Source organism: Salvelinus fontinalis, chromosome 9, assembly GCF_029448725.1.
Source record: "Salvelinus fontinalis isolate EN_2023a chromosome 9, ASM2944872v1, whole genome shotgun sequence".
Lineage (NCBI taxonomy): Eukaryota > Metazoa > Chordata > Actinopteri > Salmoniformes > Salmonidae > Salvelinus > Salvelinus fontinalis.
This window is the reverse complement of record NC_074673.1, coordinates 26,556,693-26,569,022: the sequence shown is the minus strand read 5'-3', so window position 1 is coordinate 26,569,022 and position 12,330 is coordinate 26,556,693. Positions and strand designations below refer to the sequence as shown.

General features: G+C 44.1%; 1 protein-coding gene across 6 annotated transcripts in view; it reads right to left on the bottom strand.

Annotated features, from left to right (window-relative positions):
* The window catches only part of LOC129862352 (protein MTSS 2-like), a 34,463-nt gene extending 22,133 nt beyond the window's left edge, over positions 1-12,330 (bottom strand). The window contains exons 1-3 of one of the 6 annotated variants that reach the window (XM_055933900.1): positions 11,480-12,330; positions 6,507-6,568; positions 5,979-6,052 (exon numbers count right to left, since the gene is read on the bottom strand). In XM_055933900.1, the coding sequence (XP_055789875.1) occupies positions 5,979-6,052; positions 6,507-6,568; positions 11,480-11,548 (205 nt within the window). In that variant the 5' untranslated portion in view covers positions 11,549-12,330. The remainder of the gene's footprint in view (positions 1-5,978; positions 6,053-6,506; positions 6,569-11,479) is intronic. The other 5 variants (XM_055933895.1, XM_055933894.1, XM_055933897.1 and 2 more) reach the window with 5 other exon arrangements.

The following is a 12,330-nucleotide window of genomic DNA, read 5'->3' as shown; positions in this document are numbered from 1 at the left end:
ACGGAACTGGTCCACTGCAGGTGCAGCCATGGATGCCAGGTTTCTCAATGTATGTGCGTGTGTGCACGTGCGTCTATCTATCCATCTGTCTGCCTGCCAGCCTGTCTGTCTGTGTGAGACTCAGGCCACCTTATGGCACAGGTTATGGCACATATGTTATTAACAGACAATACAGTTTCACAACCAGATTCCACAACCTCCAGTGTGGTGTGGACTATGCAGTCAATATCACCCTCTGGACTGTAATTAGGATGATGGACAGGAGGAGGAAGAAGAGGAGGTAGAGATATTTACTGCTAAAGGAGCTTCCTGCCTTGGGACATAAGTGTTGCTAAAAATAATCCTGTCTGTGTCTGTCTCTCTTTTCTCCAGATGTGCTTTTCATCAGGGAGCTACGCAGGAGAAAAACACAACGTTTTACGAGACAGAGGAAGATAGAGAGAGAGAAGGAAAGAAAAATAAAGAAAATAAGAGACTGAAAAAGAGACAAAAGACAGAAAGAGACAGAAAGAGAGAGGGAGACAGAGGAGATGTATAGGCCTATTTACCAGACTGTTTTTCCAGAGCACGGAGCGTTGCCATAGAGCTGACCGTCAGGGACACCCTGACCTATGGGAGTGATGTTGGAGGGACCCACCACAGTCTACAGTCACTGGATCACAATCAGATGTGATCCACCACAGTGTGTATAATATTATAGACTCTCATTGTTTCCATAATGTTTCTGAGAAACTGATGTCTGTCTTATGTATCGTTCTAGTTGACCATTAAAAGGTTCCTCACTCTAGTCTCGAACAACAAGTAGCCTTCCAGTCCCACTCTCTGTGCTCCATCCATGTGCCCCTCCTCCACCGTTTTGTTTTCAAGGTCCATTTCACTGTGAGCAGATTGGGTAATACTGTAGATTTCACCCATGAAGATATTTCTGCCTCCACCTCTTAAACTGATTATTTGGGATTTTGGCAATGAAGCCCTTTATCTACTTCCCCAGAGTCAGATTAACTCGTGGATACATGCCATTTTTATGTCTCGGCATGCAGTTTGAAGGAAGATGCTAACAAGCTTAAGCGCAATTGCTAACTAGCGTTAGCGCAATGACTGGAAGTCTATGGTAACCAGTGGAGGCTGGTGGGAGGAGCTATAGGAGTACAGGCTCATTGTAATGGCTGAAATTAAATAAGTGGTATCAAACATATGGAAACCATGTCTGACTCCGTTCCATTAATTCCATTCCAGCCATTCCTGTCCTCCTATAGCTCCTACCACCAGCCTCTTCTGATGGCAACAGTAAGTCAGATCATTCTGAAACCTGGATGAAGAAACATTGTCCAACACACACTTCAACATCCTTGTCTGAAGTCCTAAACAACCCATCCAAAACTAAACCCCTTCACTGAAGACACACACACAGTAGGACCTCAAGCATAAACCGAGTCAAACAGCAAAGAGTCATCATGACGTCATGCCAGCTGTTACCATAGATTCTCCAATCATTGCGCTAACGCTAGTTTGCAAAACTACCTCTATCTTCCTTCATACTGGACGCAGAGACATAGAAATGGTATCCACAAGTCCATCTGACTCTGGGGAAGTAGATACATTGTTCTTGTCAAAATCCCAAAGTATCCCTTTAAGGGATCCCAATGGGATCTCCAAAGAGTCCTGCTAAACCGGTTGAGAAACACGCTCTTAACTCCATGATCCAAGCCGTATCTTTATTCCTTCACTCACTCCCTTCCCTCATTGCCTTAGTTTGCATTATTTTCTGTCCCTCTCTCTCTCCCTTTTGTTTTCCCTCTCCTGCTATCCCTTGCTCCCCTCCACCCGGTCCTTACAATATAAAGCTGAACACAGTGTTCTCCTCAACTCGCATGCTTGTCTTCTTTGCTCGGTATTTGCCTGCAGAGTGTTCCTTACACAGAGCCAAGATAGACTTTTTTTTCTTCTCCTTCTATAGTATTATTCTCCCCTTTCCTCCGTTCCTCCCGTTCTCTGTAGTAATAATAATAATAATAATTGGAATCGTTCATTTCGGGGTTTAGGAGGCGACCGCAGGTTAGCACAGGCCTCTGAAAGCACATGGGAACTCAGAGCCACCACAGCCATGACAGCCCGGCAGGCGGACACAGACGGACGGACAGACCGCTGTAACGATGGTGTTCATTCAAGACTCAAGAGCAATACAATATAATCAGTAGGCATAGCATGCCATGGTGACGAGCATCACGCAAAAACCATGTATTCAACAACAAATACCCTGCACACAATGTCCACATCTAAATAATCCGGTCACATACATATTCGAGTCTACACATGTATCATATAACATAGCCTAAACAAAACACAGACTGTATCTAGGCTATATACAGTACATTCCTAGCCTGGTCCCAGATCTGTTTGTGCTGTCTGGCCAACAATGACCATAGGAGTTGACAAGACAGCACGAACAGATCTGGAACCAGGCTAGTACACACTCCTACATCCACATCCTACATCTCCCCAAATAAAACTAGACTCATATCCCCATATCACAAGGACCCACTGTTTTTTTTAACAATAGCTCCACTGCTATGATGGTAAAGCTGAGAGTAATCTTCAGGTTGTCCAGATGACGGGCAAGGATATCTGTGCCATCTGCCAACCCAGAGAAGCACAGCAGCCAAGCAGGATTACTGCCTCACTGACACACTGATCTACTAGGAGAGACAGAGAACGAGAGAGAGAGAGAAGGGAGGGAGCATATGCTGATTTGCGCATATTGATTGACTAGACAATTGTGTATGTGAATTAATCTGAAAAGAGTATCTGTGAGTGTGTGTTAGATCTAGCACACAGTACACTTAGCTTTAGTACTGTGTATATGAACACGGACATCCCATGACAGTGATCAGCAGACTGTAGTGTGTATGTTAAAGCTATGGGATCTGCTTCTGTTAATCTGAAGAGAGGAAACCCACTCTGTTATGTGTGTTGGAGCTATAAGAGGATTAACTGTACGCCCCTCCCTCCCTCCAGAGAGCTTTGGAAATTCCAACCCATCCACCCCCATTCACTGTCTGTCACTAACTTCCCCATTCTCCCTCACTCACCCATATATGGAGAACTCACCTTCTCTCATCCAAATATGGGGGAATTGGGGACCTATAGTAACTCACTTTCTCCCAAATGTGAATGCCTCGCTCACCTTGGACTAACTCACCCACTCTAAAATCCAGGCTAACTTTACTTACCCATACTAACCCCTGTACACAGAGGTATATCCTATCAACTCATCAGGCAGTAAGTCAGATCATTCTGAAACCTGGATGAAGAAACATTGTCCAACACACACTTCAACATCCTTGTCTGAAGTCCTAATCAACCCATCCAAAACTAAACCCCTTCACTGAAGACACACACAGTAGGACCTCAAGCATAAACCAAGTCAAACAGCAAAAAGAGTGAGGAAACATCTTACATTAACAGCCTTCTTTAATACATTCAGAAAATAGACGTTGTGGTTATGAAGGACCTTATTGAAGGCAGATGCTAGGCTGAGTTAGCTCAGCCCACTGATGACATGGACTTGGACACAGAAACATCAGGCTTACACACCACTGGCAGACACATGGCAACGTGCTTGGCGTTCGACCACCCCATCTGCTTCACAAACACAGACAGTGGCGTCATCAATGTGCACAAAGTTTCAAAACATGGCACCCGGCTGGGAGCCCAGACTTGAACCCAGACCAAGCTGGAGAAAGAAGAGAGAAAGAGAGAGATAGATGGAGAGAAAGGAGAGAGAGTTAGGTGGAGATACATAGAGAGAGAGACAAAGAAAGACAGAGAGAGATAGAGGGAGAGATAGGTGGAGATACATTGTGAGGGAGAGAGAGAGATGGAGGAGACTTTTCCTGTCAGTGATTATGGTGATATAAATAGACTGTTTCCCAATAATACCCAGTGTCCATTTCCAAGCAGTACTTCATCTCCTCCTGCTTTGCTCTCCTTTTATTCCCTCTCTCAACTTGTGGGTGGGAGACCAGTGACAGGTGGGTGTTTGGTTGAGTGCAGAATGAGAGGCAGAAGACAGGGTGAGTAAATGGAGTGAGAGAATACTGTAAGTGTGTGAGATGGGTAGTGAGTTAAAGGGGTTATGGGGTGAGTGTGTTGGAGATAGATTAGAGGAGAAGAACGTGGTGAAATCTCCAGCTGTGCCAGCAGCTGTGGTCCATCCCCTGATGCTGAGAGGGATTTAGGCCTGATGGCCAACACTACATACCACAGAGCAGATCCCTGTGGCGCAATAACCCCTAGACAGACACACACAGAGACACGCAAACACACAGACTAATAAACACACACACACACAGACTAACACTTTCTATCTTTCATACTCTCTTTCTTTCTGTCTCTCTCGCTCTCTACAACACTGTTATAACATTATCTTCCTGACTTGAACCAGCAATTTAAACACTTGTAGAGAACCCTGAGAACCCGGTAGTACCATCAACTGGGGAGGTGAAATGACCCAAACCACTACCCAGCCTGCAGTGAGAGTTCAAGAGTCTTTGTTCTCCTGCACCAGCCGGTTAAAATAAATATCGACATTCCTCCTTCCAAATGAATGGCTGCAGTTATGAAGTCCGCTGACTGGCACTGAGCACAAAAGGGCTCCCAGAGGACAAATGGAATTGGTTCACTGACATATTGCTAATGATCCAGAAACAAACATTCAAAACCTCCATCTACTTTACATAGACATCAGTGGGATGCTGTGTGTCTTCCGTTAGACCGGAGTTCAAATACTATTTGAAATAGTTTCAAATATTTTATCTGGGCTTGATTGAGCTTGCCTGGCATTGTTCTTTAATCTTTAGTTTTATAACATCTCGCTCCATACGGTTTGTATATGCCACATTCGGATGTTGCTGCCATGGATTCCATGATGTCTGTCTAATCCTACAGATAATGTCACTGGAAGAGGGATTGGAGTGTGAGTTGGCACATGAGTGATAGAGATTGTAATCATGTCCTATCTGTAAGCGTTTAAAGTAATTAGTCTCTCTCTCTCTCTGAATAGTTGCCCTGGCACAGTCAGAACATTACTAGCGAGAACAGGTTCAGGTTGCCAGGATCCAGCCCCTCTGAGAGCTCGCCTGCTGTGAGGATGACAGATATACTGGGACTTTTTATGTGTGGGCCATTGGCCAGCCTCATCACACCTTGCGGCCCATTGTTACAGCACCTAAGCTCACTTTAGGTTTAGTGATGCAGCCTCATCAGCGTTGGAGACATATGTTTTGTTATTAGCTGGTGTATCCCTATTCATGTTAAAACTATATTTACTATATAGTCCATCTGTAGATGCTCAGCAAACTATCATGAAGGGTGTGTGTGTGTGTGTGTGTGTGTGTGTGTGTGTGTGTGTGTGTGTGTGTGTGTGTATCTGTGTGTGTATAGATTTTTCACCTAAATACTGCTTTCGATGATCAACCGGGTGGAGAATTGTATTAATCATTGCTCTACAGAGGATCTGTCTGCCGCTCCATACAGTGACCAAGCAGATCACAACACAACCTCATCACCAGCCCTACATACAATAAGCTCAGCTTGATCAGTTTAGTGGGCTGTTTCCATGTAGATTCACCCAGCATGATTCTTTATATTGGAGAATGGACTCTGTATATAAGCCCTATTCAAATACTCTTGAAATATATCCTTCCTACAATCATGTCATGATAGATCACTGATTGATTATCTCAAGCAAGGGAGGAAGGAACACTTCATAGAGCAAAGAGCCTACATAATGCAGAGAGCAGACACAGTGTGCTTCCCAAAAGTCTGAAGTGGCTTCTCCCTCTTTATTTTATTCATTCAGTGTGAAGGAACTAGACAAGTGAAAGCAAAAGCACATAGGAATCAATTAACTTGCACTTTTTTTTTTTTTTTACTGTTTAATAGTCCCTTGGTCACTCATCTTGCTATTTTCTCCTTACCTCTTGAGTTGGTCGCCATGTCTGCCACCTTCTGAAAGGCATCTAGAAATGTCACTATTGCCAGAACTGTAGTCCTACAAGTACACAGAAGGACACAGCAGTCAGTATTCAACCTCAACAGCGACTAGAAACTATGAATAGACCAGAATGTCAACACTGGACAGTTAGAGTAGCCAGTCTACTGAGCAGGTTCACATTTATTGGGATTCATTTTGTCCTGGAGACAGAGCTGTGCAAAGTATATTGTGAATATGTATGAAAACAAAATTAGCTTAGTGGTCTTAATTTAACGTTAGGGTTAGGCATAAGGTTAGCAGTGTGGCTCAGGCTAGGGTTCAGGTTAGGGTTCAGGTTAGGTTTAAAATCAGATGTTATGACTTTGTGGCTGTGCCAGCTAGTGACTACCCTGCAGAGCTGCCTCCAGTACATATGTCATCCCACTAAATGCCAACTTGCATCTATTGAAGGTGGGATGGATAGGACATGATAGTCAGACATACTGTAGATAGTAAAGAATCAAGGTCTCACCTGAGTTGGGAGTGTAGTTTAGTGGCCTTGGCACTGAAGTCTTCCCACACTGGATATGAACTCTGGATGAAAGAGGAATCAAATGTTAGTTAAAACCTTTGGCACCACACACACACACACACATCATGTGTTGTTCCAGTGGACCAGCACTTTGGAACACCTTCTGTGCTCAGCCTTCTCATATGACTCAGGCAACATAATACATCACCATCCAATCAAGCTTGTATATTCTCTCTTACCTAACCATGCTGAAAATACAGTTGACTCACTGTTGACTCACTGCAGGGCAAAGCTGGGGTGTGTGGGAGGGGGGAATATGAGAGGGCAGGTAGTGTGCCTGCTCTATAAGGAATCATGTTGGATCAGATTTCCCTGAGGACACGCAGCCAGCCTCCTTCCAGCCCTGAGCCCCAGCAGCAGCCTGCCTCCCTCCAGCCCTGAGCCCCAGCAGCAGCCTGCCTCCTTCCAGCCCTGAGCCCCAGCAGCAGCCTGCCTCCCTCCATGCCTGGGCCCCAGCAGCAGCCTGCATTCTTAGAAAAACATTTGCTACCTAGAACCTAAAAGGGTTCTTCAGCTGTCCCCATAGGATAACCATTTGTTAGAACCCTTTTGGGTTCTACATGGAACTCAAAAGGCTTCTACCTAGAACCAAAAACTGTTCTACCTGGAACCCAAAAGGGTTCTCCTATGGGGACAACCGAAGAACCCTTTTGGAACCCTTTTTTCTAAGAGTGTGCTTCCCTTCAGGCCCCAGCAGCAGCCTGCCTCCCTCCCTCCCTCCCGGCCCCAGCAGCAGCCTGCCTCCCTCCCTCCCTCCTGGCCCCAGTAGCAGCCTGCCTCCCTCCCTCCAGGCCCCAACCAAAACACAAAACACGCTTAGGATCGGAGCCCAGGGAGAGGGACACAGGCTGTCTATATACATATTCACCAGCTTCTCTTGCAGCGAAGTGAAAAGACTGCAGAGAAAGGGGAAAATAGGCAAAAGAAACATCCCAGATCATTCACTCAACTCCTATTTCTCTTGTCATCATATCCAAGAAGAGATCATTCCCTGTTTTCAAGATATCTTTCTATGAGAAAATGAACTCCTCACAAAGTGATCAAGTTTCACTATTAAGACTATCACATTCACGATTAAAATGTTTTTCCCATGCTTCGCCATTCTCCGTCTGTCTTCACTGGACTGCAACAGGTGGCTAATTAGCTTTTCAGCCCTAGGCATGCTGACAATGGCAGGAGGAGGCTGAGACAGGACAGCTGAGGGTGCAGGGTGAAAGCAGGGTTAAGATATCAATGCAGTGCATTGAAGAAAGATGCACACACACACACAAACACAGCTCCCCAAATCCAGGCAGATCCTTCCTTCCTCAGTTAATGAATTCATCTGAAGGGAGCAGAGCAGGCTGTTATACAACTGCATCAGGTGCTAGCGGCTTGTCTGTGTCATGTTGCACTGTTGGATATAGGGGAGTCAGTGATACACTGGCAGAGTTAGCGCTCAACAGGCTGTGACACTGACAGTGTGTACCTAGCCTACACCAGGTTCAGCCATACGGCTAATTCTGTCCTTGACTGGCCCGGGAGGAAGTCAAGCACTATGCACCAGGGTAGTATTCATTAGGCACCAAACGGTAGAAAACTGAATAAAACAGGGAGGAACTACTTGGACTTGTTCAATAAGAAACGCTAATTTACATTATCTGTTGCAAAACACTTGATGTTTTCCATTGCATGCCCTAGTGAATACGAGCCAGATGAGCTGACTGCTGAGTAAGCTTTTCTGTATCTGGACCATTGCTTCCAGCTGATTATCAATAGGTCCCTTTCTCTAAATGTTGTCTTTCTCCCGTAGACACAATGACAAAAGAATAATGTATGAAATGCTGATATTTAGTGCTGATCTCATTGAGCATCTTACAGTGCTTGGCAAACTACGCCCCATAAATAGATGGTATGGCCATTGCCAATTAACCACTGTGAGTAGATGATCAATATCAGGGATCAGAGTAGGAGTGCTGATATAGGGAACATTTAGCCTTTTAGATTATAATGAATGGACCAGGGGGGCCCTGATCCTAGATCAGCACACCTACTCAGAGATGTACATTTTATCAATAGACACACATAATACTGTGTACCTGATGACATGACCTTACTTAACCTAGTAAGTAATTGAGTTCAAATTCGACTTTATAATTTCAGGTTTGGATCCCAGGCTGAGCCTCTTATAGAGGCAGAGAAGCCTAGAGAGAGGAAGGACATACATTATTCTATATATACTTACACATTTTTTATATACAGTGGGGCAAAAAAGTATTTAGTCAGCCACCAATTGTGCAAGTTCTCCCACTAAAAAGATGAGAGAGGCCTGTAATTTTCATCATAGGTACACTTCAACTATGACAGACAAAATGAGAAGAAAAAAAAATCCAGAAAATCACATTGTAGGATTTTTAATTTTTTAACCTACAAACAAGCAAGATTTCTGGCTCTCACAGACCTGTAACTTCTTCTTTAAGAGGCTCCTCTGTCCTCCACTCATTACCTGTATTAATTGCACCTGCTTGAACTTGTTATCAGCATAAAAGACACCTGTCCACAACCTCAAACAGTCACACTCCAAACTCCACTATGGCCAAGACCAAAGAGCTGTCAAGGGACACCAAAAACAAAATTGTAGACCTGCACCAGGCTGGGAAGACTGAATCTGCAATAGGTAAGCAGCTTGGTTTGAAGAAATAAACTGTGGGAGCAATTATTAGGAAATGGAAGACATACAAGACCACTGATAATCTCCCTCGATCTGGGGCTCCACGCAAGATCTCACCCCGTGGGGTCAAAATGATCACAAGAACGGTGAGCAAAAATCCCAGAACCACACGGGGGGACCTAGTGAATGACCTGCAGAGAGCTGGGACCAAAGTAACAAAGCCTACCATCAGTAATACACTACGCCGCCAGGGACTCAAATCCTGCAGTGCCAGACGTGTCCCCCTGCTTAAGCCAGTACATGTCCAGGCCCGTCTGAAGTATGCTAGAGAGCATTTGGATGATCCAGAAGAAGATTGGGAGAATGTCATATGGTCAGATGAAACCAAAATAGAACTTTTTGGTAAAAACTCAACTCGTCGTGTTTGGAGGACAAAGAATGCTGAGTTGCATCCAAAGAACACCATACCTACTGTGAAGCATGGGGGTGGAAACATCATGCTTTGGGGCTGTTTTTCTGCAAAGGGACCAGGACGACTGATCCGTGTAAAAGGAAAGAATGAATGGGGCCATGTATCGTGAGATTTTGAGTGAAAACCTCCTTCCATCAGCAAGGGCATTGAAGATGAAACGTGGCTGGGTCTTTCAGCATGACAATGATCCCAAACACACTGCCCGGGCAACAAAGGAGTGGCTTCGTAAGAAGCATTTCAAGGTCCTGGAGTGGCCTAGCCAGTCTCCAGATCTCAACCCCATAGAAAATCTTTGGCGGGAGCTGAAAGTCCGTGTTGCCTAGCAACAGCCCCAAAACATCACTGCTCTAGAGGAGATCTGCATGGAGGAATGGGCCAAAATACCAGCAACAGTGTGTGAAAACCTTGTGAAGACTTACAGAAAACGTTTGACCTCTGTCATTGCCAACAAAGGGTATATAACAAAGTATTGAGATAAACTTTTGTTATTGACCAAATACTTATTGTCCACCATAATTTGCAAATAAATTCATAAAAAATCCTACAATGTGATTTTCTGGATTTTTGTTTCTCATTTTGTCTGTCATATTTGAAATGTACCTATGATGAAAATTACAGGCCTCTCATCTTTTTAAGTGGGAGAACTTGCACAATTGGTGGCTGACTAAATACTTTTTTGCCCCACTGTATAGGAGGTTTATAACTAGGACCAATACTTATTCCTGGTCAGATCATGTGACACTTTCTATATTTAAATAGTTTATAACTGGGGCCCAGAGTTGTTCCTGGTCAGATTGTGTGGTCAAGAAAAACGCATAGTCCTATTTATGGCCAATCCTTGTACTCCATATTACCATGCCTGTTCACACTTTCCATCTGTTGTACAACAGACCAAACTAGGCCACTGCTCGACCTATGTGAACTTGTCCTGCTTGACCTGAATAGGCTCCCCTCCCCTCCCCTCCCTGTATCTAATTATAAAGAGAGACATAATATTTGGTGGTGGACACTGCATTGTGACCATAATCTTGCGAGCCAGACCATGGTCAACATGGATCACAGCCTAGTGGTCATTTCATTTGACACAATGTCTTTGTCAAAGAGCTGCTTTCCTGGATGAGAAGGGGTCGCCAAATTGGATCAATTAACCCCTCTCCATTATTGGCCTGATGTTAGACACTGGAAAATGTGTAGGCACACACACACACAAAACTAAAAACATGTTATGGGTTATGTGATCAGTGTGTTGTTATGTCCCTGTCACAGCAGTTGTTTGTCATGTTTTGTTATGATTAGGTTAGGGAGCTGCCATATATCCAATAAGACATCCACAATTACAGTTGTTTGTTGTAACAATTACTGATTTAGCAGTGGATCAGTTGGAACACTGTCTAATCTATTCAGTCATTACTCTGATATTCAGTTATTGACTTCCTTTTAAAGTATGTTTAATTCTTGAAAATTACAGGCTAAGTCATATTTTCAATGGAACAATTGTATAACAAATTTTGCACAACAAATTCTGTAGCCTATAACCTACAAATAATACCTGAAACTATCAACAGCTTGATTATATTCAAAGACATGTTGGTCGTCATCAGAACAGCTGCTCCCCTACAAATCTGCACACTCTAGGCAAATAACATAAAGGAAAAATATTTATCACAATTTATTCTTTCTCATAGCCAGTGAGGGGGTACGGAATATGAGAGGAAACAATGGCAGTAAATTGAGTCAGATTATCCATGCAATAGGTCGGAAAAAACTGTCGACTTCATCGAGCTCTGGTACCTTCATGTCGTTGACGATAGCTTGGAATAATCCACCCAACGCTCCACACTCCTTTTCCACTGACTCCATTATCACAGTCGTCTTCTAACGATGACTGAATGCGAGAAAATAAATGTTCATACGCGCTAAATATTCACACATCAGATATTACGATATTTTAATAAACTCTTCGTTGTCCTTCACTCTCCAAGCCAGACGCGGAGGATGCGAAACTCCCGGCTAGAGGGCAGACAAAAATAAATCTGCTACTCTATGGCACCGGGCTGACGCACGGCGGATGCTCTCTCTGCTCGGACGCGAGTGATGGAGAGGCAAAATCCTCGTTCCGATTCCCACCAGTCTACAAACTGCGAAAAGAAGAACAGGGTGAGTTTGGGTCAACGTCTATTTTCATTTCCGGCTGATAATCACGGGCAAATGTAGGGTACCACGACAGGCAGTCGGTCACAGCTCTGAATGTGGGGCACGCTCTCTTGTAGAGGAACAGATGTCTTGAAGCTGGGGTTCAGTGATTCGATCCATGGGAATTGAAGGGGGGCGGTCTTTTTTTGTCACATGAAGCGTGGAGGGAGGGACACCTCCTATCCAAACAAAAGTGAATCTGTCTTCTCATTCAAGGATACTCTGAAGAGCAAAAGAAAGGATATCCCCAGCTTTCAGGATGCACGAGCCTGTTCATCATATACTGTATCAGTCTGGAGTTATTGTTGCAAGCAATACAATGTAGCCTATAATACACAGTAATAATGAATCAACACTGACTACACCATGCATGCACATATGCATAGTGTGTTATTTCAAGCAAATATGTTATTTCAAGTTAAAGGAACCTCAACCTCTTTAGGCTATAA